This window comes from Carlito syrichta, unplaced genomic scaffold (genome assembly GCF_000164805.1).
Source record: "Carlito syrichta isolate Samal-C Ts95f unplaced genomic scaffold, Tarsius_syrichta-2.0.1 Scaffold314525, whole genome shotgun sequence".
NCBI lineage: Eukaryota > Metazoa > Chordata > Mammalia > Primates > Tarsiidae > Carlito > Carlito syrichta.
The window spans coordinates 58776-85011 of NW_007258621.1; the positions used below are offsets into that span (position 1 = coordinate 58776).

The 26236-nt window shown below is 40.6% G+C and overlaps 1 protein-coding gene across 1 annotated transcript in view; it reads left to right on the top strand.

Moving 5' to 3' along the window:
- The first annotated feature begins 4276 nt into the window (after window positions 1–4276).
- Window positions 4277–26236, top strand: part of ALPK1 (alpha kinase 1) — a 55893-nt gene continuing 33933 nt past the window's right edge. Inside the window, exons 1-2 of the mRNA XM_008071606.2 lie at window positions 4277–4509; window positions 8817–8971. Coding sequence (XP_008069797.2) covers window positions 4389–4509; window positions 8817–8971 — 276 coding nt within the window. The 5' untranslated portion in view covers window positions 4277–4388. The remainder of the gene's footprint in view (window positions 4510–8816; window positions 8972–26236) is intronic.

The following is a 26236-nucleotide window of genomic DNA, read 5'->3' on the forward strand; positions in this document are numbered from 1 at the left end:
TCAGTAAGCCATGCTGTAAACAGGTGTGTTGTTGTTCAGGCTTTGTTGTTCCATTGATAGAGCACAGGCAGAGTTGATTGAGCATTATTTTTAAGGGCCCTATGATTTTTGAAATGAAGAATGAGCATTGGCTTCAACTTTAAGTCACCAACTGCATGAGTCCCTAACAAGAGAGTCAGCCTGTCCTTTGAAGGTTTGAAACGAGACATCGACTTCTCCTCTCTAGCTATGAAAGTCCTAGATGACATCTTCTTCTGTTAGAAATCTGTTGTTTCAGCCCCATTACAAAGTGGGCAAAATATATGAATAGACACTTCTCAAAAGAAGACATACGAGCAGCCAACAGATACATGAAAAAATGCTCAACCTCACTAGTCATCAAAGAAATGCAAATTAAAACCACACTGAGATACCACCTAACTCCAGTCAGGATGGCCATCATCAATAACTCAAAAAATAACAGATGCTGGAGAGAATGCCGGGAAAAGGGAATACGCTGTTGGTGGGAGTGTAAACTAGTACAACCTCTGTGGAAAACAGTGTGGCAATTCCTAAAAGTTTTAAAAATTGACCTTCTATATAACCCCGCAATTCCCCTGCTAGGCATACACCCGGAGGAACTCAAATCACTCCGTGAAAAAGATACCTGCACACTCATGTTCATTGCAGCATTATTCACAATAGCAAAAACATGGAACCAATCATGCTGTTCATCGAAGAGGACTGGATTTTTAAAAATGTGTTACAATACACAATGTAATATTATGCAGCCATAAAGAACTTCACAGCAACGTGGATGGGCACACCTTATCAACAAGGGTACTTGCATAATGAACATTTGCATACCTAACCCTGAACTGTACCCCACATCTTTAAAATTAAAAATTTAAAAAACAGAAATCTGCTGTTTCATCTACATTAAAAACCTGTTGGTTAGTGTAGCCACCGTCATCAATGATCATAGCCAGATCTTCTGTTTAACTTTCTGCGGCTTTCCATCAGTACTTGCTGCTTCATCTTGCACTTCAGTGTTATGGAGACGGCTTCTTAAACCACATAAACCAACCTTTGCTAACTTCAAACTTTTTTGCTGCTTCCTCACCTCTCTCAGCCTTCATAGAATTGAAGAAAGTTAGGGCCTTGCTTTGCATTAGGCTCTGGCTTAAGGGAATGCTAAGACTGGTTTGATCTTCTATTCAGAACACTTAGACTTTCTCCATATCAACAATAAGCCTGTTTCACTCTCTTATCATTCGTGTTTCACTAGAGTAGCACTTTTAAATTCCTTCAACTACTTTTCCTTTGTGTTCACAACTTGGCTAACTGATGCAAGAGGCCCAGTTTTGGGCCTCTCTCCTCTTTTGACATGCCTTTCTCACTAAGCTTAATCATCTCTAGCTTTTGACTTAAAGTGAGAGAGATGCGACTCTTCCTTTCACTTGAACACTTAGAGACAAGTGTAGGGTTATTAACTGGCCTAATTTCAATATCGTTGTATCTCTGGAATATCACACCTTCCTGGCAACAGGGAGAAACAAGAAGAGGGATAGAGATGGGGGAACGATTGGTGAGTGGAGTAGTCAGAGCACATGTAACATTTACTGACAACTTTTGCCATCTTATATGGGCATGTGATGCCCCCAAACAAATAGCAGTATCAAAACTCACTGATCACAGATCACCATAACTGATATCATAATAGCAAAAAGTTTGAAATATTGAGAAAATTGCCTAAATATGACAGAGACATGAAGTGGACACATGTTGTTGGAAAAATGGCATTGATAGACTTGCTTCCAGTGACTAATTCCTCACCACCTCATTTAAGTGAATACCCTTTTTTTTATTTTAAAGATGTGGGGTACAATTCAGGTTAGGTGTACAAATGGTCATTATGAGGTGTGCCCCTCCCTCCTGTGGCTGTTTCACTCAATTGCCAATCACCACCTCATTTAAGTGAATACCCTTTTTTTTATTTTAAAGATGTGGGGTACAATTCAGGTTAGGTGTACAAATGGTCATTATGAGGTGTGCCCCTCCCTCCTGTGGCTGTTTCACTCAATTGCCAATCCCACCCATGCGCCCCCTCACCCCGGGCAATTTCCAGCTACTGCCAATCCCTTTCTTACAGTATTATGATAATTGTTCAAAGTCTGCTTATGAGTGAGAACATATGGTACTCTGTTCTTTGTTTCTGTGATAAATCACTGAGAATGATAAACTCTAAATCCATCCAAGTTGCTGCAAAGTCCATATGTTTGTCTTTCGTTATGACTGAGTAATATTCCATTGTATATATGTACCACATTTTCTTTATCCAGTCCAGCTTCAATGGGCAGTATAGTTGGTTCCATGTTTTTTGCTATTGTGGATAGAGGTGCAACAAACATGCGTGTGCAGGTAATCCCCCCCCCTACTGGGAATATACCCGGAGGAACTCAAGTCATTCTACCATAAAGATAATGAATGGCCTTTCAATTCCTTTCAACAAGAATTTTATATTCAAGAATTCTGCTTGTGTTTCTTCATCAACAGATACATTATTATTTTTAATAAAGCATGCCTGTAGTATCCTCAAGTTTTACTTTGGAAGTTCTAGCTATGTTGTGTGTGTGTGTGTGTGTGTGTGTGTGTGTGTGTGTGTTAAAACCAAAACTTATGGAGTATACCTGCCAAATTAATATGAAAACCACAAAATTTTTATTTCTAGTTAGCCCATCTTTCATTTTCTGTTCCTGCTAATTCATAGAATAGAAAAAGATAAAAAGAAAGGATTTCTTGCTATTTCAAATTCAGAACCAACTTCTTAAAGTAAGGCTGTTATATAGTAGAGAACACTTAACCCCAGCACCAACACAATAATTTATTGCTTTAATAGTCTCAATGATTACTTCGTTGCATGGATAAGCTCAGAGACAGAAGAACTACAGCCATCCATGTAGCTGTTACTTTCTTTTCTTTTGAACTCGCTTTCTTTGGCAAAAACATTCTATGTGCCCTTATGAAGTGTCTAAGTCAGACAGCAGCTCCATTATCCATTCAGGCAAAGTCAGAAAGAGAATAATGTCCTTTCTTTTGTTAACAATGTACTATTTGAATAAAAGGAGAAGAGACATAAAGATTTGTTAATTAGCTGGACACAAACAAAAATAAAAACCAAAGAAACAAACAAAAATATTGGCCAGATCCAGTGACTCACACCTATAATTCCAGCACTTTGGGAGACTGAAGCAAGAGGATTGTTTGAGCCCAGGAATTCAGGACCAGTCTGGGTAACATAGTGAGACCTTGTCTCTACAAAATAAAATAGAATAAAATAATCAAAAAAATTAGCCAGGTGTTGTGGCATGCACCTATAGTCCCACTACTCAGGAAGCTAAGGTGGAAGGATCACTTGTGCTCAGGAGGTCAAAGGTTCAGGGAGCTGTGATCATGCCTCTGCACTCCAGACTGGGTGATCAAGGGAGACCTTGACTCCAAGAAAATAAATAAATAAAGATGTATTAATTGAATAACTTTGTTCTATTTATTTGTCAGTCATTTTTGTGTTGTTAGCATTATTTCATTCTTGAAATTGTCTTGACTGCAGTAACTCATGACATCATACTCATATTTACATAAGAGATATCTCAACTGTATATATGTTAAATGATAATATAAGTGGATCCATCCATATGCTAGAATCTAGGAAACTGGGTTTTCTGGGATATCACTCTTCTATTCTTCTTGGCAGTGTGCCTGGCAGTGAAGAGCTTTAAATTTGGCATCTGTCACTGCCTATCTTGGTCCAAATGATATCATGCTAAATACCATGAAGAATACTGCACAGGGGAAATCAGCAGTGGGTTATGAGTGATAAACTTCATATTACTGTGTGCTTGTGTCTGAATATTAGAACTGTTAGCCAGATGCTTCCTGTGGTCTTCCACGGAGGCAGAGAGTGTGGTGCCACTGGAAGCCAGAGGCACTGATGTGAAGCATGCAGGAGATACATAAATCATGGGATATATTCATTTCCTTTGGTCCCATGTGACTCTGCTGACATCACTGTGGGTAGCCAGTGTCTGCACAGGACCCTCTCCTTTCTGCACTCTGATGCCTTCGAGGTGCTGACCGGCTAGAGCAAGCCCTGTAGTCATTTCACACACTCCTCTAATAAAGTCCTCAGGGGCTGTCATGTATTTTCATGTGTTTGCCCTATTATCCCTCCCTGCTTGAGTCTTACAGATAATTGATGGTGCTTCAGTTAATCATCTTTCCCCTCCTTTGTTCACCAGGTATCTCGGCCTTCAAAAGGCTTCTTTATTGAGAATCGATGTCTTCTCCTAGGTAATTGATCACCATAGACCCAGGGACACCCGATTCATCGTTGAGGGAGGATAATCATCATGAATAATCAAAAAGCTGTGGCCGTGCTACTGCAAGAGTGCAAGCAAGCGCTGGACCAGCTCTTGTTGGAGAGGCCAGATGTGTCGGAAGAGGACAAGAGCGGAGACCAGAGGAGCAGAGGTGAGGTTCTGATGGGAGGCACCAGGGGCGATCTAGCAGGTTCATCCTCCTCTCCCCTGCCTGAACGACACGTTCTCATCTCTGCCCTATTTTTCTTCCCTTGGCAGATGACCACCGAGAGATGAGTGGATTTCTAGGGCATGAATGGGACATGGGCTGCAGGCGGACGGGCAGGGGAGGAAGCCCACTTTGTTGCAGTGAATTACTGTCAGTTCTAATTTTAGGCTCCAGTAAACATGAGGCTACAAGAAACAGTTTAGTTCAAGAAGAACAAAGGGTCCAAGTTGGCTGGTGCACGTAAATTTCAATTATTAAAAAATTGAAGCAACTTCTGAATGGTGGCGCATACTTTTTTTTCAAACTAGGATTTTGTGCTTCATCAGTTTCCATAGACTTCTAGGGTTTCCATAAATATGTCATCTCACCAGTCCAATCTTGCTTTTTTGATCACCAGTACATCCCTCATACTATATTCTCATGCCATTTGCAAAATAAGTTCATTCGTCCCAAGAATACTGATTCCATCATTATCAGGGTTTAAGAATCTGGCTTTTTCTCATTTCATAGTTTGTGCCACTCATAGTTTTAGATAAGTCATTGTTTGGGAAGTTTCCATCACAAAGCTTAGAAAGGTAAAGCAGTACTTATTTCTTTTTTAGCCAACTTTCGAGAGGCAATCTTTTAGATTTCTTTTAAACAATCAATACATTTTCCTCCATTTCTATAAAGTATGTCCCTTTTGCATGCTTTTAATATTTTTTCTCTGTATTCTTAGTGCTTTGCTATCCCTTACATAAATAAGATTCCCAAATAAAACACACACTCCCCATTTGTATTGTTGTTGTAGCTCATTATGTAATGGGGAAAGGTTCTGGGAGAGTCTTCTCTGAGTCCTGATATATAGGTACATACATATTTACAGGGGCACTATGGAGGTCTTAATCATTTGTAACTTGTCATCTGTGCTCTTTTCAAGATAAAACTCCCTACGTCCAGTCATCTCACAGACTTAGTTGGTGTGTTACATCAAGGTGTGACTTTGCTTGCCAGTTACGTGTGCCTGTCAGCCTGAGATCACACTCATCATGTCAGCCCTTATCAGGGGATGGCAGGTACTTGGCACCTACAGAATATGCTCTATTGCTGGTCTCTGCTCTCCCCAGGGGCAGTGTGTTGTATTCTGCTGTTTCCACTGAAGTTTTTCTTTCTCGTCCTTTTACTACATCAGGCCCTTTGTCGCCTCAGCCCAAATTCCTTTAAGCTTTGTATTCTCCCCAGTGAAGATGCTGAGCCCACTCGAGTTACATTTTTTTCTTCTTTTTCTTCCCAAGTGCCACAGAATAGGAGAAATAATCAGTTTAGTTCCAGATAAGGCAAATCATGGCTGTAAAATCATTAAATTAGACATGGCCCTTCAGGTAAGCTGCTTGGAGAAGTAAGTGATCAGAGAGGCGGTGGAGGCTACTGCTGGGTGTGGGGCTGACTACCCGGCTTAGCTGAATCTGGTAAACCCTCTGCCTCCTACGCAGAGCCAACGACAGTCACAGTGTTGACCCATCCCAACAGCAGTGCCACATGGTCCACCTGAGCGCCATGAGCAGGCTGACTGGATGCGGCCTGAACCAGAGCCCTTCGCTAGGCAGGTGGTTTCTGAGCAGCTCTAGCAGGCAGGTCGTGCTGCCACCGATGTCGTCACCACATGTGCTCCGAGAGAAAGGCATTAGTACAGGGTCACTTATGGCGGCAGGCCGAGCTGGCTAACTCCGGAACACAAACACTGTGGTTCTATTCTTTTCCCTCCTCCTCTCAACTTCATCCTTGTCTCTCAGAAATTGTCTTTGTCAGCATGGGTGACCACTTCTAGCAATTTCCCCAGAGATGGAGAAGGAAGTGAAATCCAAATAGAAGTACATTTTTAAAATGTGTTTCAGGAGCACTTTTTATCTCCCTATGTTCCACGGGACATTCTGATGGGCCTATGGGAAAAGGGTGGTGTGGAGGAGGCAATAATGAGTTGTAAAGAAGAGACTTTTTCTGTTACTATGCAGAGACTTGAACACATTCACGCTATTCAGTTCAAAATATGACAACACTGTGAATTCGGAAGTCACATTTCTGTTGTCATTTGACTACTTGTGTTTATTCATAGAGTGTGTTCAAATAATTTATTAGTCAAACTGGAACACCTCTGAGAGTGAACAAGAGCACTGTTCATAAATACACTAGGACCACGTAGGATTGTCCTAAGCAAACAGGAGTGAATGGTTATCCTATTCATGACTGTTTAAAAATGTCCTTGGAGAAGTTTTCTCCACTCATATTAGAAATACTTTCAGAAATTGAAATTATATCAGTGGTGGTAAGAGTGTCAGCTTTTTCAGCAGAATATGGCCATGTAGGTCCTGAACACTGTGACTGCTTTCTTGGAGGGAGTGCTGCCACATAGTAGGTGCTCGGTAGTTCTGGAATGGGCGTGGGGTGATACTTTCAGTGTGATACTTGTAAGTCATCCTTAGTAATCAATGTGGATCATTCATTGGTGTGGCCCGTGGGAATCCCCTCAATGCCAAGCAGTCTTTCCCCACCAGGAAACTTCCTTACATTTGCCCAGTTGATGACAATTTTATAAAAAGTCACTGCAGACCAAGGCAGAATTAGACTTTCCTTCTTCTCTTCTTTTTGTTTTTTCATTTCTGTCATAACTCTTTTGCTCTATTTAGTATGTCTCACATAGACATAAAATGATCATTCACCCATCATGGTGTGATTTATAAAGGTGATGGGATATGATGCTTGTATTCAGGAAGCTCACAATTCACTGAGAGTGACAGATGTCATTACAGAGCCATGGGAAGAAGGATGAAAAGAGCATGCTCTTACCTTAGAAGGAGCATCTCAACTCCACTGTGAGGTCATGGCAGGCTAACAAGAAGTGGCAATGTTTGCATTGAACTCTGAAGTCAGTAGGCCTGAGTTTGATCACAACAGCATTGGGGAAGTGCAATCCAGACAGCCAGGACAGGATGTACAAAACCATGACAGAATTTTAAGTAGGACAATTGGCCTGGTTCATCTTGCTTTTAGCAAAGAGAAGATTAGCATTGTGGAAGATGGAGTGGATGGACAAGACTGAAAGCAGTAATTCAGGCAAGAATTACCAACAAGGAAGGGAAGGAAGTGGATTTTAGGAGCCAATGGATTTGATAGACAATTAGGTTGGAGGAAGGAGAGAGAGGAAACAAGTCTAGACTGACTCCTGGGTTTCAGATTTAGGTAATTCAGTGAATCGTGGTACCATTCACCTACACAGAAAATAGAAGAAAAATCAAATTTAGAAAAAGGGGCTGAGTTCAGTTTTGGATGTCTTGAGTATGCGGTGCCCACAAGACAAGCAACTAAAGATTTATAGCTGGTAGTCATGCCTGCAGATTCGCAATCCTGCATTCAGAATTCTGGGGTCACACGTACTTCAGAATTCAGAACTTCTCCAACATTTGGAGGGTCTTATGGTGCTTATGCTATACGTTACATTCATACTCCAACAGAAGGTGGGACAGAACTATTTAAATGTTAAAATGTTTTACAGCATACCTTTTGAATAACCTCACTAAGTCCTTAAATGGTATTGTAAATAACCCATAGTCAATGCAAGTCTGTTCTGGGTGCCAAACTTAAGAAAAAAAATTCTGGTTTCCAGAGCTTTGGGGGTTTCTGACGTTTGTGTGGTAGATTGTGGACCAGTATACTCAGGAGATTTAACATAGTTACTATTATGAAAGAGGGCCCTTTCACAATTAGTTGACACCATTTCAAATCTCAGTTGTGCTCCTGCATTTATTGTCTATATTCAAACATAACCCATAGTGAAAGGATGAGATACAGTGAAGTCTTAGAGAAGCAAAGAGAGATTGTACAAATGGACTCTTCATTATCCAGCTGCCACAAATGCCATTCCATTCCAACCCTTTCTCACTTTACAGGGAAAATAATATTTCCTTCATTCCTTTCTCTGATTCTTCATGCAGAGATGGTCACCAAAGTGCTTTACTTCCTGCTAAAAACCTTTCTTAATGCCTGACTACCCCAATTTACCTGTAGGGCAAAGTAGACCAAGGCCACCCCTGACAGATAGCTCCTCACTGTTATTCTTTGAGTCAAAACCAACAGCTTAGACCAGCCAACAAGAGGTAGGCAGAAGGGTTTTTTGTTTTTTGTTTTTTGCCACTGAGGTACTTCATCATAACATTGGTAGCTCAACAGCCTTTTCTTTGACTGCAATTTCCTTACCTGAACTCTGACCTTTTCAGCTTCACTCCCCAGCGAGTTAAGGACCCTGATCCAGGAGGCAAAGGAAATGAAGTGGCCCTTCGTGCCTGAAAAGTGGCAGTACAAACAAGCCGTGGGCCCAGAAGACAAAACAAACCTGCAGGATGTGATTGGCGCCGGGTTGCAGCAGTTACTGGTAGGAAGAGCCACCTGTTCTTCTGACATCCCCAATGAGGCATTTAGACTCTAAGTGGTGTAATAGATTAAATTTCTTTGAAGCACAAGACAGTCCCCCTACCCTTATGGCCAGCTCTGCCAGATTGACTAATGTAGGGGCAATAGTTGTTTGAAAAGTATTGCTTGCTCATAAGAACTTTTGTTGGAAAGCCAAATCTAGTAAAAGTGAAGAAGGGTGGTCAGTGGGTCTAACATGAGCACTGTCATCCTGAAATATTTCTGTATCCTCTGTAGCCAGAGAAGTAATTTTGATACCACCATGCCTCATGGCATTTTTATTTTAAATGCTGCCTTCTAAAAGTTGGGTAGCTTAAAAAATAAACTCACCATTGTTTCATTAATGTGACTTGCTGCCTAAGCTATTGAAGTCTGGCATGTCCCTTTCCTGGGCCCCCCTGGGTTCCTGATCACTTTTGGATCTCCTTATGATTAAGGTTGTTTAGGAAGCATCATGTCAAAGTCGTTGGCGTGCTTATTTCTCAACTCATTTACCGGAAATTAATTAAACTGGTGCTTCTACCCCAGAGAGGAGACAGCCTCAAAAATAGCACAGAAGCTTAAATTAGAACTCAGGATACAGGCTTAGGTTCTAGGGATATCACAAGTACCATTGTTCTTTTTGGCAGCATTGCTTTTTACCCACATTCTTTCAGATGATTGTTAAGAGAGAAAATCTACTAGCTTATATAAGTTTTTTCTTACATGAAAAATATATTGTCTGTAGTTCAGGCATTAGAAACAATGACAATAACTTAAACAATTTTGACTCTGTTGGTTTACATGAGATTGTATTTTGGGGCCACCCAAAATAAATATATAGACATTGTTTTTGCATATTAAAGCAAAAATCTAGGGAAGATTCTCTGATCTACAGATCCACGACAGCATCTTTAGACTTAACAAAAACAGTAAAACCCTTCCTTTCTCATTTTCCAAAAAGACGGACAAAACAGATAAGCGGATTGGGGATTATGGACGAAAAAGAAAGTGAAAACACTCATTGGTGTGCCAGGGGTTTGAAATAAATGTAGTCTGTATTAGTGAAGAAGTAGAATTAAATAATAGCTATAATTTGTGTATCACTGTAGAGTTTACAAAGTACTTGTGTATACATTATCTCATTTAATTCTCAAAAGAGTCCTACAGTGATTAAGCTGCTCCTTGACTTACCATGGGGTTGCCTCCCAAAAAAACCAACTTTAAGTTGAAAATATCATATGTCAAAAATGCATTAAATACACATAACCTACTGAGCATCATAGCTTAGTCTAGCCTAACTTAAACTAGCTCAGGACACTTACATTGTTGTACAGGTGGGTGAAGCCATCTCACACAAAACCTACTTTATAGTAAAGTATTGAATATCTCATGTAATTTATTGAATACTCTACTGAAAGTGAAAATAGAGTGGTTGTATTCTACTAAATGTATATTGCCTTTGCATTATTGCAAAGTCAAAAAAATCGTTAAGTCACATTATTTTAAGTTGGGAACCATATGTGTTGCCATTGTTATCCTTATTTTACAAATGAAGAAATTTAGATTCAGAGAGATTAACTTGTCCAGGGGAAGAGAACAGTAAGTGGTAGAGCTGTGACTTATAGCCTTCTCCTCTGTCCGTCTCCAATTCTCCAACATGAAGCCTCAAGTGAAGAACTTGACAGCACAGGTAGAAACCCTGAGACTTGTTTATGCTAAAACTTGTTTATGCTAGAACCTTCTGCAGTGATGAAAATGTTCTACTTTTGTGCTGTCCAATATGGCAGCCACTAGCCACAGATGACTCTTGTGCACTTACAATGTGACTGAACTAAATTTTCAGTTTTACTTACTTCTTATTAATGTCTGTGTAAATAGTCACATGTGGTCAGGGCCACCATTTTATTGGACAGTACAGCTCTGAAGCAGTGGTTACACCCATTGTGTACCATGCCCACTACTGGGGGAGAGAGAGCTTGTTGGAAGGCCAAACCTCGCCTTCATGCAATTACTTATGTAGCAAATCCTCACATGTGCCCCACAAATCTAAAATAAATTTTAAAAATAAAAATATACAATGGAAAAAAAAGCAGTGGTTATTAATGTGAGAGCTCCTGACAACAGCATTAGCATCATTTGGAAACTGGTTGGAAATTTAAATTCAAATTCGCAATCAAAAACCCTTACCAAATAAAAAACCATGGGGATGGGTGTCCAGCAATCAGCATTAGACAAGTTCTTCAGAGGATTCTGATACATACTGAAGCCTGAGACCCACGGCTCTAAAGAGCAAAATAGGCAAGTGATGGGGAAAGGCAGAAAGCCTGAATGGGAATGTGAGTGGAGAAAGGGTAAGACAAGGAATAAAAAAGAATCCAGTGTGAAAGTGGTAGGAGACCAAGCGGAAAAGAAATCTCTTTTCCATCAATTCTGGAAACTGGAGTCATTCTGGAAGAGCCGATATTTGCTTCGCTTGCTTGGAGAGTCCTTGTGTGATTAGGCTTGTGGAGTATTAGAATTTTACAAGCCTTCCAAGGTGGCTGAGAACAGCATAGCCTCACAGAGAGAGTGACCCCTGGCTTTGACCTTTGGGCTTAGCAAGTTTCTCTGCTTTTGAACACAGGCTGAGGGCCTGAGATGCAGTCTCTATAACCAGAGTTTTACTCCTCTCGTTCTATCCTGCAATCATCAGATGCCCCTTTCTGCTTTCAAAACTGGTAGTGACATCATCTAAAAAATTGAAGACAGTGTTTTTAAAAATTCAAGTCTCGCTGTATTGGGGAGTTAATGTGAGTTGGGAGACAAGCTATTTATGGTTGTTATTCTGTTTTAAGAATCTGCCCACTATTCCTCCCATTAGGCCTCTATATAATACACAAATTTCACAGTTGGGGAAATAAACACATAGAAAATTTAAGAAGTTTGTGCCCAGGTCACAAAGTCACTCAGTACAGCTCTAAGAAGCAGTCCATTAGGCCTTCTTTAGTCCCTAATGTATTTAATCTGGGAGCTTTTTGAACTCTGAGCATCATTTTCTTAACTTCCCCAGCAAGCTATAAATTAAGTAACCACACCTCCTAATGACTTTTAGGATGCTCTCTTATTGTGCCAGACTCCAAGTGCACAATTGCTAAACCATTCTGTTTTGTAAATACGGAGAACTATAGCACCCTGTGAACCAGGCTCTCCGGGACTCTCCCTACTTTTAATATCTTAGCTTGTTAAAAGTAGCTTGAGTCAATTCCATAATTTTTTTTTTTGTCTCATTATGCCATCAATTTCTATATAAGAGTTTACCGAAACTGGATGGTCACACTTTAAGACCTGATTACTTGTGAGATTCTGTTTTCACATAAAACATAGGTAAAGGTGACTGAGTTTTTATTTTCATTTTTATTGCATTTTCTTACATAATGTACAGTTTGTACATAAACTTAAACTTTCTGTGACTTTTTTTATCCCATAAAAAGTTTCCCCTCCATTTTTAAAATTAGCATTACACTTAGAGTATAAACATTTATTCTACAAGTGAATTTCATAATTAATGGAACAAGGTTTGAGCACAGAATGCCTGAGAAAAAAAGAAAAGTCGTCAACAACTGTTTTTATATGGTAAAATTAAGGGTCCTTTACAATATTACTCTCTTAGGCTGAACTTACTCAAGAACAATCATGTGTGTCTTGTGCTTTGCTTTCTGGTCTCCCTTGCCTCCCCCATTTCCTCCCGCTGCACTCCTCCCCAGTCTTCCTCCCCCACTCTCCAATCTTTTTTCCTTTGGTGTGTGGCCACAGACAGAAATTTATGGCAGGGGCCAACCTCCTTTACACTCCACACAAAGCTTGCTGACTTGAGAGAGTTTGTCCGCGCTCTCCCAGAAAAAACACCTGCAGAATGCTCCCCGAGAAACCTGGAGAGATGGGAGATTAATGTGGCTGTAATAGCTGGGCAGTGTTTTTGGTATTATGCCCTCTCCCCAGGTAGATGGGTCTTTTCCGAGATGATACCAATTATTTATTGCTGAAACATCTGTTGATAACTGCAGCTGCCCTTGTAAAACAAAGCATATCACAGGGTCACAGGCTACAGGGACCTAAAACCTTACCTCATGCTAGTTTCAGTCTATTCACCAGCACCCTCAAGTCCATGGGTTACCATCATCTTTAATGTCTCATCGTACCAGAAAATACTCTGTAAACACCACACTGCCCTACCCTACAGGCTTTGAAGTATTATTTCATCTTCATGGGCAATTTATATTCCAGTGTCATTGTACTGTGGGAAAAAGAAGGGGAACCTTTTTTGTTTTCCATTTAATTGTATATAGCCTGACACTTTGACCTGTATTATTAGTATTAGTCAGAAAAAGGATTTTCTCCCTCTCTTATTTAAAAATAAAATTTCAAGGGAAAGTAAGCGCTCCTTCAGCTCTTTTCACTCAAAACAATGTTTACACTCTGAGAGGGAAAGATGAAAAGCATGAGCAAGTTTTTTCAAGTGTCGGAGAAGGGCATTTCAGTTTTTGAAAGAGAACAGTAAGGCCCTTATAAATATCATTCAGCAAAACCTTTGATGGATTTTTCAAGTATAGAAGGCATTTAGTGTTGGCTTCTGTTTAGTGGCAGTGAAGGAGGGACTTACTTGCAATGCCAGCGAAGGCCTCTGCATGAATGCCACCTATGGGAATTTTTTTTTTTTTTTTTTAGTAATTTTCATTCTTCTAAACGAAAAATGTCTACAGAATTAAAAGAAAATCTGAAAATAAAGCTTTCAAAAAGCAGAGTAAAGAGTGTGTTTGGATTTGCATGTCTATGGCAATCCAGAGCAGATTAGGCCACAAGGCCCAAGAATTGTGTGGTAGATTCTGAGTTTGAGCAGTCCCTGCTCGGGTTTGGGGATCTTGATGCTGGTGGGAGACTGGCCTCTCCCTGGCCCTGTTTCTGTGGAGGAAGGGACCAGCTCTTCATCTGCCCTTTGTTTACTGGGGTTCTTCCTCAAAGAGACACAGGGTAATTTTCATAAGTTGGCACTAAAGGACCGTCTGAGGAGAGGCAGCAGGATCAGAATAAGGATATTTCTTTGCCTTTCCCTTCCATCTCTGCAAACATGAAAATGGATAATCTGATAGCCTTTATACCATAAGTGCTTTTGAAAAATATCTGTGCTACCTTGGAGTGATTTGAAGAGAACCCAAAATTAAATACATATTTGTTTGTTTTCTCATGCTATCTTGTGTGAAAATGATTGTGGATAAATACAATTTGGTAACTTTAGCTTCTAGAATATTTTTCTAATGTCTTTTCTGGTAATTTTGGTGCCTTTAACCTGTTGATATTTTTATTTTTGAACTACTTTAGATATAAGAGGAGCAAGATTTAAAACACAAATAAATATGAATAGTTATGAGTTGGTCATTGCATGATGGCATGAAATGCTTTAAAAATGCCTGGTATGACTAACTTGGGAGCTGAGAAGGTGGAAGAGGGTCTATAGGAAAAGAAGTTGAGGTGTGAATTTATTAGGAAATGCAATGTCAAGTTGAAAAATGTTATATAGCTTGAGGACGAGGTATGAGAGTGAGACACTACCAATGGGGATAATAAAATTCCCTCCATGAATAAACTCTTGGTTAAAAGATGTCCTTAAAGTCAAATACCACATGTACATATTCTCACTTATAAGTGGGAGCTAAACAATGTCTACACATGGACATAAAGAATGGAATAAGCTGGGCTTGGTGGCTCAGCCAGTAATCCCGCACTTTAGGAGGCTGAGGTGAGTGGATTGCCTGAGCCCACGGGTTCGAGACCCGCCTGGGCAACTTGGCGAGACCTCATCTCTACAATAATTCAAAAAACTAACCAGGCGTGGTAGCGCGTGCCTGTAGTTCCCGCTACTTGGAAGGCTGAAGGGGAAGGATCGCCAGAACCCAGCAGGTCAAGGCAGCGGTGGCCAGGAGCGGCCACTGCACTCCAGTCTGGGCTACTGCATGAGACTCCAACTCAAAAAAAAAGGAATAGAATAATAGATACTGGAGACTTCACAAAGTGGGAGGGTGGGAGGAGGGTGAGAGCTGTAAAGTTATCTAATGGGCACAATGATCACTATCCGGGTGATGGGTATGTTAAAAGCCCAGACTTCATCATGACACAATATGTGCATGTAAGAAATCTGCACTTTACCCCCAAATATAAAAATATATAAATAATTTTTAAAAGATGTTCTTAATAACTCAAAATATAACAGATGCTGGAGAGGATGTGGCAAAAAGGGAACACTTCTACACTATTGGTGGGAGTGTAAACTAGTACAGCCTCTGTGGAAAACAGTGTGGTGATTCCTAAAAGTTCTAAAAATCGACCTTCCATATGACCCTGCAATCCCCCTACTGGGAATATACCCAGAAGAACTCAGATCACTCTATAAAAATGATATCCGCACACATATGTTTATCGCAGCATTGTTCACAATAGCAAGAACATGGAACCAACCGTGCTGCCCAACAAAAGAGGACTGGATAAAAAGAATGTGGTACATATACACAATGAAATATTACACAGCCATGGAAAAGAACAAAATCATGAACTTCAGAGCAACCTGGATGAAATTAGAGTTTATAATATTGAGTGATCTTTCACCGAAACAAAGATCTGAATATCACATGTTCTCACTTAAAAGTGAACCTTGAATTACTACCGTAAGACTATAACAAAAGGATTGACAGTAGTGGGAAACTGTGGCAGGGAGGGGTGGCAGGGAGGTGGGATTGACAGTAATCGAGATCTTCCTGGGGGAGGGGGGCACACCTCATCAACAAGGGTACCTGCACTATGAGTATTTGTATACCTAACCCTGAATTGTACCCCACAATTAAAAAATAAAATAAAATAAATATAAAAAGATGTTCTTAAAACTAATTTTTTAAAAACACTTATTCCAGGTGCCAGCTTTCATATGGCTAAACTCATAATGGAGAATTCAAAGCTGTAACAAGTGCCATTTGGATTATGATTCTTTCAGCAACTGAGTTTCTCAGATGAGTTTTTCATCTTTAACTATTTGCACTATTTAATAGCTGAAATCCTTTTCATCAGGATGCAAAACTTAAAAAAAACAAAGTGAATATAAACTATGTATTCATTCATTCAGCAAAATTTTATTAAGTGTCAACATGTACCAGACATTTGATAGAGAACACTTGAGAGAAAGGCAAAAGAATTAGAAGACCCAGTTCACGACCTGGAAAATTTTCTACAAAAATGAAGAGGGAGGGCAACCTTGTGAAAGACTTGTTATTGAAATCTTGCTCTTCCCATTTTTTGACCATCTAGTGTTTCTTTTATTTGTTTATTTATTTTAGAGACAGGGCTTTTCCCTGTCACTCGGGCTGGAGCACAGTTGCACAATCATAGCTCAAGCCTGGGCTCAAGTGATTCTCCTATCTTAGCCTCCTAAATAGCTGGGACTATTGGTGTGGGCCACCGTGCCCAGCTAATTCATTTATTTAGGAAGTAAAACCACCTGGACTTGCTGATGGAGTGGTTATGGCAGGCAAGGAAGAGGAAGATGACAAGAATGACTCTGAAGCTTTCAGCTTATGTTAGTAGACCTTGGAAGAGGAGCTTATCTAGCGGGAGGGGAGCGGTAAGCCATGAGTTGGAGGTGTCTGTATGACATCCAAGAGGAGAAATCAAGAAAGCACATACCAGCTCCCCCTCCTGTGTTCTCTGTCTCAGGTAAAGGGATCATTATCAGCCAGGACAAGAGTAGGAACAATCAAGGCCTCTTGGCATGGCTGTGACCAACCACTGTTTGGTCTCAAACTCTTGGCCACAAGTGTTCCTTCCACCTCAGCCTCCCAAAGCGCTGGGGCTACAAGTGTGCTATGCCTGGTCTATATTCTTCTGATCATCACAATAACTCTTAAAGAAAAATGTTATTATTGCCTTTTCACAATTAAGAAAAGTAATGCTCAGAGAAGTTAAATAACTTGCCCGATCTCTCTGTGGACATCTCTATTCTTTCCGTTCGCAGGCACACCAGTAGGGTCATGCTGGCTTTATTTTAAAATGTGGAGATAGCTGGGCTCGGTGGCTCAGCCTGTAATCCCACGCCTTTGGGAGGCCGAGGTGAGTGGATTGCTTGAGCCCACGGGTTTGAGAACCGCCTGGGCAGGCAAGACCTCATCTCTACAATAAATCAAAAAAATTAGCCGGGCGTGGTAGCACGCGCCTGTAGTTCCAGCTCCTTGGAAGGCTGAGGTGGAAGGATCACTGGAGCCCAGCGGGTCGAGGTTGCAGTGGCCAGGAGCAGCCATTGCACTCCAGTCTGGGTGACAGAGTGAGACTCCAACTTAAAAAAAAATAAAAAAATAAAATAAAATAAAATAAAATGTGGAGATACCAGTGGTTGATCACAGCCATGCCCAGAGGCTTTGATTGCTCCTACTCTTGTCCTGGCTGATTCAGGACCCTCTAAATTGCTCTGTGATTTGAAAACTAAAGGGTAGGCTAAGAAAGGACCTTGCTCCAGCCAAATGACTAGTGTCCCTAAGGCCGAAGGGTTATTAAATATTCTGATTAGGTCCCCTAGATAGAGTAGCAGTCCATGGAAATGGAAGTTAGGAAAGGAACTGAGTTACTTATTAGAGGCAGAACAAACAGCGTGTAATGACCAGTTGGATGTGAGGGACAGGCTCTGAGGATGGATTTTCATTTCTCGCAATGTGAAGGAGGATGATCCCTTTGCCTGAGACAGAGAACACAGGAGGGGGAGCTGGTATGTGCTTTCTTGATTTCTCCTCTTGGATGTCGTACAGACACCAACTCATGGCCTACCGCTCCCCTCCCCCTAGATAAGGTCCTCTTCCAAGGTCTACTAACATAAACTGGAAGCTTCAGAGTCATTCTTGTCACCTTCCTCTTCCTTGCCTGCCATATCCACTCCATCAGCAAGTCCAGGTGGTTTGATTTCCTAAATACTTCCCCAAGAACCCCCAACCTCATCACTACTCCTATCCCAGCTACAGTCAGATCTCACCTAAACTCCTGCCGTTGCTTCCTAAGTGGCCACCCGTATCCACCTGCTCCTCCCTCATTTCTTCATACACAGGACAGTTTGTGCAAACTACAAACCAAGTCTCATTGCCCCAGCTCACCTAGGAATGCAAAGCTCTAGAACAGGCGCACAGGCCCTGTCAAGCACAGTCCGTCCCTCAGCTGCCCCGTGCTCCACCATCTCCACTACATGACTTCCTTCCAGTCCACACCCTTACTCCATACACAAGGCTGTTTTCCTTTCCCGAGATACTCTTCCCTCCCTTCTTTGCCCAGTGAATTCCCATGTATCTCTCACATCTCAGTTCAGGTCTCGGTTCTTCAGGACAGCCTTCCTTGATCTCTGTGACTAGATCAAAATTCCCCAATTATGGGCTCTGCTAGGATGTACCACCTCTATAGAACTTTCCTTTTTCCCTTTTTTTTTTGAGTTGGAGTCTCAACTCTGTTGTCCAGGCTGAGGTGCAGTGGACCACTCACGGCCACCACTGCCTCGACCTGCGGGGCTTAGGCGATCCTTCCACCTCAGCCTTCCAAGTAGCTGGAACTACAGATGCACGCCACCATGCCCAGCTAGCTTCTGTCACTTATTATAGAGACGAGGTCTTACCAAATTGCCCAGGCTGGTCTCAAACCCCCAGGCTCAGGCAATCCTCTCACCTCGGCCTCCCAAAGTGCTGGGATTGCAGGCTGAACCACCATGCCCGGCCCTTTGTAGAACTTTTCAAAGTTGCAGTTTACGTTTGTTTGTGGGGTTTCTTTTATTCCTGTCTCTCCTTCTTTCACTGACTACAGGTTTCTTGAAGATAGGGGCCTTATCTGTTTTAATTATTGTATCTCTGATATCTAAAACAGCATATCTTCCATAAATACTCTTGAATGAATGAATGAAATGATATGTGTGTTATTTGGAAAACATGGTGTTTGATATGCATGTGTGGTGGCTTAGCAATAAGGTTGTTCTGTGTGTGGTTCACAGTCAAACAATTGGCAGTGGTCAGGGGCATAATGCCCACGTATTTCTCAGAGATGGAAGGTATTTAAGTAAATACCGTAAATGCTTCTTGATAAAGAAATAAATAACACCTGAGGAAGCTCCCTGTATTTGTGGTACATATTATAAACTGCAATGTGGAGATGTCTAAGCTGCCAAGGAAAAAGAAACTCTATCTAGGAAACATTACCAAAGACACCTAAAGAGTGTGATGATTAATGAAACGAGCCGGGTTGAGGTCGACTGTGTGACTGTTTCCACATATTCACTGTGCTATGCAGCTTGTGTTCCTTCCTCTGGAAGGAGTCAACCTTCTTACGTTGCCATCAGGCTCGGCCACATGACCTATCTTAGCCAATGAAATGTGAGTGGAGGTGACATGGTCAGTCCTAAGCAGATGTGTAAGCTATTGTGTAGATCAGCAATTGAAAGTTTTCCTTTGTCTCATGAATGGGATGGGAGTTACTCCCTCAGCCGGAAAAGGGCAAGACATGTGGAGCAGAGTCTCAGACTTACAGCCAAACTGCAGCTAATATAAAATATAGACCACCACCACCAATAAAAATGTCATTGAAGGCAATGACATTTATTTTTGAGTTGGAGTCTTACTCTGTCGCCCAGACTGAAACGCAGTGGCCGCTCCTGGCCACCGCAGCCTCGACCTGCTGGGCTCTGGCGATCCTTCCGCCTCAGCCTTCCAAGTAGCCGGAATTACAGGCACACACTACCACACCCGGCTAATTTTTTGATTTATTGTAGAGATGAGGTCTCACCAAGTTGCCCAGGCGGGTCTCGAACCCGCAGGCTCAGGCAATCCACTCACCTTGGCCTCCCAAAGTACAGGATTACAGGCTGAGCCACCGAGCCCAGTCAGGCAATGACATTTTAGGATTATCACAGTCTTACCAAGTGTTATGGATTGAAAAGTCACCTCAAAAAAGATACATTAAAGTCTTAGCCCCCTGTGCTTCAGAATGTGACTTTATTTGAAAATAGGGTCACTGTGCTATTTGCATACCTAATCCTGAATTATACCCCACATCTTTAAAATAAAGTAAACATTTTTTTAAAAAGAAAAGAAAATAGGGTCATTGAAGGGGTAATTGATTAAATTAAAATGAAGTCGTACTGGAGTAGGGTGGCCCCTTATGCCAATGTGACTGATGTTCCTATAAGAAGATAGTTATGTGAAGACACAGAGTCAGAGGGGAAATACTGTGTGATGATGAAGGCAGAGAGTGTACCCATACAGCTGCAGGCCAGGGAGCATCGAGGATCGCTGGCAATACCAGGAAGTGAGAGAAAAGCACTCAGCAGATCCCCCCAGAGCCTCAGAAAGAGCATGCCTCTCTGACACCTTGATTTCAGATGTCTTGCCTCCAGAACTATAAAACAACACATCTCTATTGTTTTAAACTACCAATGTGTGGTAATTTGGCGTGGCTGCCATAGGAAACTAATATAGCAAGCGCAAATGTGTAAGATAATGCAGTAAGCTCTTAATGACTTCAAGATCCTTAGCATATAGTCCTATGCCTCCATAGGACAGAAGGCAAAACAAACCCCAGTTCACAGTAAAGAACAGAATTTGTTCAACAGAATATTTCAACAAAATATGATTTCTAAAATATTTTTAAAAAAAGGAGGCTCTAGTATCCTCTAGTGTTACCCAGACAGTCATGAATCCCTGGCTCAGGCAATCCTCTCACCTCAGCCTCCCAAAGTGCCGGGATTACATGCGTAAGCCACCATGCCTGGCCCATATTCTCTGTATCCTTAAGGATAGGAAAGTTATGCTGCAGAAAGATTAAGCAATTCCAGATGCTTAAGGGCTGAAAGCAAAAAAAGGTTTATCCTTTCCCTTACTATATGTCCATCTTAAGTCAGTGGGGAGACTCTGATTTATGTCACTCTCCCTCAGGGGCCCAGATTGCTGGAATAATACCTACCATCTAGAATATTACTAGTTGCCATCTCAGGGGGAAGCAGAAATGAGGACATGCACACTGTCATAAATGCTTCCACACATGTGACCATTGGTCAAGAGAAGCCATGTGGTCATACTTCTCTTCAAGGAGTCAAAGAAATACAATCCTAACATGTGTGCAGAAGGAGAAGACCCAGAAATGCACTGACAGAAAGACTGTGTGGTCTGCCAACTTCTCTCCACAATGTAACCATAGCATCTTTCCAAAATAACAAGCCAACTTTCTTTCCAGCTTAAATTCGAGGGCTAGGTAAAATCTCCACAAATTAAAAAACAAACAAACAAAAATATAACTCTTACAAAAGCACCTAACACTAATTCTGATCAAGAAAATCTTCTAAATAGATTTGGGTGAACTTTTCTTTAAAGTGGTGAGAGCACTAGATTTTTATTCTTTGTCTCTTTCTTTTTTCTCTTTTCTTTTCCCTCTCCTTCCTCCCTCCCTCCCTCCCTGCCACCCTCTCCCTTCCATTCTCTCCCTCCCTCCCTTCTTCCTTCCTTCATTCCTCCCTTCTTTCTTTTTGAGTCAGAGTCTGAGTCTCACTCTGTTGCCTAGGCTGGAGTGCAGTGGCGTGATCATGGCTCACCACAGCCATGAACTCCTGGGCTCTGACGATCCTCCCGCCTCAGCCTCCCGAGCAGCTGGTATTACAAGTGCATGCCAACATGCCCAGCTTCGTCCCTTTTTTTATTCCTCACCATAAAAGCATCCCCTGTTATCATAACAAAGGAAAGAGAGAGAGAGAGAAAGAGAGAGAGGAAAGAAGATTGTTGAACAATTGCCTTTAAACCTAGACAAGTTCAAATATTCAAAAACAAACTTCTCACTACTTCTCTAAGAGCAAGTATAAATCCTGAAGTGCTTGTCCCTTAACTGTGGAGAAGTAAAAGATATTAACTAAGTGTCTCAGGCAGTGTATCTTTTCACTGAATAAAGTAAGGATTCAAAACGCTGTGTTCTTTTTGAATCTTTTATCTTCCCATTTGGTAGCCTGCTATCAGCTAAGAATCATTATCCTCCTGCTATATTTCCAGAGATCATTTTAGCATGCATGTACACACATATATATGTGTGAAATATTTATATTGTATACATAGTTGGTATTGAATGCAAGTTATTTTTCTATCAGATGATAGAACATAGAAGCTGGAGGGAAATTTAGAGGTTGTTTCTGTCGAGTCCATTGTTGGATAGGTGGGGAAATGGAAACCTGAAGAGAATGAGAACTGGCTCACCTTAAGTCACAGAGCCAGTCAGTGGCAAAGACAGGACCATAACAAGGAGGTTTTCTCATCCTAAACTTGGTATTTTCTCCCTGAACTCAAGCAGCTGCCTGGCTAGGTGGCCTTGACACAGGACTGTAGTGGGACTGGAGAGGCCTTTCCCTTGTTGCATTCCTGTTCTTTCTGCAGCTCCATAGCCTGCCCCTCTGCCCCTCCTGTTAAGGAGATTTGACTTTCTTATTCAGGGCAGAGTTAATTAAAACAGAAATTTTATAATTTCCAATCACCAGCATTTAAAACTTGTATTTCTTCTGCTGAACATTGCAGTTCTTGCTTTGAAAAGAAGCTGGATAAAAAGTTCAGATTCTTTGAAAATAAATTTTATTTAATAAGGGAAAATTAGGTGCCTAGAGAATGGAGCCTTGGGAGAACAAATATTAGCCCCAAGGCCTATGTAGTTTCAGACGTTAAGATAAAGTATGATTAAAATCACCAAGGACTTAAACCCTGCTCTAAAACGCTGCCAAAAACTGCCCTTTTAATATGGCACATTCAAGTTTCAATGGGAGATAAATTAAAATGGTGTCTTGTCCTTAAAATTCTACCAAGGAAACTTTGGTTGCCACAGAATCAGGTATGCGAGTTATCCCTTTGATGAGGCCTAACCCTGTGGCATGGATTTCATGTCTCCCCATAATGAGGCCTGAAGGCTGCGCCAAGTCCTGAAGGAGTCGATTTGACTAAGACAAGTGGGTAGAGCAACCCAACTCAAAATGCAGGCAGAGAGCACACAAGTTCAAGTGTTGGGCAGACAAAAGAAAGTTATGAACTTCAGAAAATAAATCTTAGGACCGTATTCCTTTTCTCCTAAGAATAACAAGTAAGAATAACAGCACCTCCCAAATCTCACATACTTAAGTAAATAAAGAGCTGAAACAATAATCTCATCAACAGACATCTGACACTGTTTACATGAGATTGAATCATATGAAAATGTCTTTGTATGTCAACAAACGTCAAATACTGGCAATTTCACATGATTCAAATGGGTATATTCTTCACAACATATAATCTTGATGACAATTCTGCAGAGTGAAATTTATGACACCCATTTTACAGATGAGATGATTGACTCTGAGAGCTTGAGAAGACGATTCCAAGCAATGCCAGGAAGTATACCTCAGCAGAAATATGCCCCAGATCTCCTTCTGCCATCTTTTCATCATGTGTGATCACCTGCCTGCCCCCTATAACAAGACTCCCTCGGTCGAAGGGCAAGAACCAAGCATTCCTAAGCTCAACAAATTCAGACTTGGAATTAGACTTTCTTTTATTATCTGTGCTTGTGCAACACAAGAGGTTTGCTACAATTCCACAGATCAATTCATTTTGAATCAATTGTCATTAATTTTTTAAATTGCTCAGGTCATCAGTAGAAACTTTTGCACAGGTACCGTGATATACAATTATTGATTGGCTGAATGACATGCAGAACTGTGCATGCTCTGTAAAGCAGAAATTTAAAAAGAATGAGACAAAGATTCAATGGATATTTAACCATAATTTTTAAAGTTGCATTACTGGCATGAGAATCTCTTTGTTCATGTTAAAATTATGACCAAATATATTTAGTTTTTAAAATTCTGGCTTAGTACTCTGCTTTGAAGATGTGACTAGTACAGTTTATTTCAATACTTGGTTTTAATGGCTGTTATAATTGAAAAAATTATGTGTCAAAGGTGGGCAGATCTAAACAGAAATATCAACCCATCCACCAATTATGAGCAATCAGCTATTGAAATGCATCTAGCAAATTTCCATGTTTCCTAGTGTCAATTGTATGTTTCTGCAAATTAATCGAAGGATTTATTTTAACAAAAATGTCCAAAAAAACATTCAAGCTCTTTATTTGGAAGATTTGTAAACAAGTTGAAATTTTTCCACTTGCATGAGTTTTCTGTACGTGATATATTAATTTTAGTACCAAACTCACAATGCAGAAAACATTGCCAGCCCTCATTATTTGAAATGTATTTTTCAAAAGACCTGTCGAGTAGCATACTGTTATCAGTCACTTGTCATCACCGAAAAGGCTGGTAGATTTGGAGCATTTATCTTTTTATAAAGGAAAAATATCTAAACTCTACATCTGGCCACTCTTCTGCTTTGAAACTTGTGTAGTTTTCCCCCCTCCCATGAGTTATTCTAAAGTATCTATGATTTGTGATCCTATAAACTGTAAATCTACTTAGTCAGGTATATAAAATGCACTATGATATATACAGTAAGAACAGCCCAGTAAGTGAGTCCTCGTCATCAGCCCCCCAGGGTAAGGAACTCCTTATGTCATCTGTGCTGAGGAATCATCTGACATAATAGACAAAGTGAGGGGCTGGTGTTAATTCACTTTTTAAAATGTTAGTATAACTTAATTCCTTTCTTATTGGTAAACTTCAGTTACAACTTTTTGAATTTTCTTTATATTTTGAGATCTCAGAGACTGATTCCACAGACCTGCCTTCAATTCACTCTTAAAATAACAAGTCAAAAAATATTGAGCATTTTACATGTAGTTTCCTTTCATCTTCTCAATAATTTGTGTGATTTATTTATACAAGTACTTTTCTTCAAACTTCTCAGTAATTTATATAATTTATTTACACACATACTTTTCTTTCATCTCAGTAATTTGTTTCATAGATGAAAAAGTTAAATTCTAAAAGCTAAGTAGCATTCAAAATCACATAGTGCAGTCAAAACCCCATATCTTTGCCCTTTCCCAAGGCTTTTCCCTCTAGCAACTGATCTGACTTGCTTCCTTGTGAATGTAGTCTCAAACTGGCTTCTTTTCTACACATATGTGTGGTCTGTCACATTTTGAAAGTATTATCAACCCAATTCTGGAACTTTTTTCTATTTATTCATCATGTGAAGACTAGAGGCAAAATATGTTTCTTTCATGGTTAAAAACCTACTATCTATTCATATACTAGGCATGAATTATTTCCACTGGCATTGTATGTGAAATTGAGATCTCTAGGTCTTCTGGAGTCATCGTCAGGTAGAACTTTAAAAGAACTGGGGGTCAGACTCCTAACCTTTCTCAGTAGCTCCTCCTGTCTTGTTGCTTTGATCACAGGACTATGACTGCTTTCCTTCACTCTTTGTGTAAAGCCATACCTTTGCCTAATATGCTTAACATGCACATGATGTATATCTGTTTATGGCTTAAATGACTTATGCTGGAGATTCCAAATACTGGTCACCAGCCCGACCGAATCAGAATTACACGGGATGTGTCTGTAATCAAGGGTGGGAGGCAGGAAGGGCAAGGAGGCAAGGAGGACCCCCCCAAAAAACAGAATTTGCTTATAAAAAATTGTGTATTTATTCTTACATGTTTAAACTTTAGTCACCTTCAAAGTACTCTCCGTTTGATGCAATGTATCTACCAAGACACTTTTTCTACTACTCAAAATAGTTATTGAACTCATCAATTTGGATGCCTTGTAGTGCTTCTGCCATTCAAATCGGCAAAATGTCTCCCTTTGAGGATTTTTTTCATCCAGTGAAACAAAAAAAATCACTGTGAGATCAGGTAAACAGGAAGGTGGGGCAGGGAGATCAGGGAACTTTTGGTCAAAAAACTGAACAATTAGCACAGTGTGGACAGGTGAGCTCATAAATCATCCATCATGAAATGGGCAAATGCGGTGAAAGAATTGCCAAAAAAAATTCACTGAAGTTGAATGCAGCCTCTCACAACAACACTAGCTGGTACACTGTTGCTGATAGGTTCCTAGAACTCTTGCCTAGCAAAGGAAGCCTGTACTACAAGGGGCCTACCCTCCAAAAAAAAAAATATTCATTTTTTTGAGGGAGGTCCCCCTTCATATATGTTTATATCCCCAAGGACTACTACGTAGAGTTTCCAATGTAGTAGATGTTTCTTTGGCTCTAAGACTCTATATTACTAAAACATCACT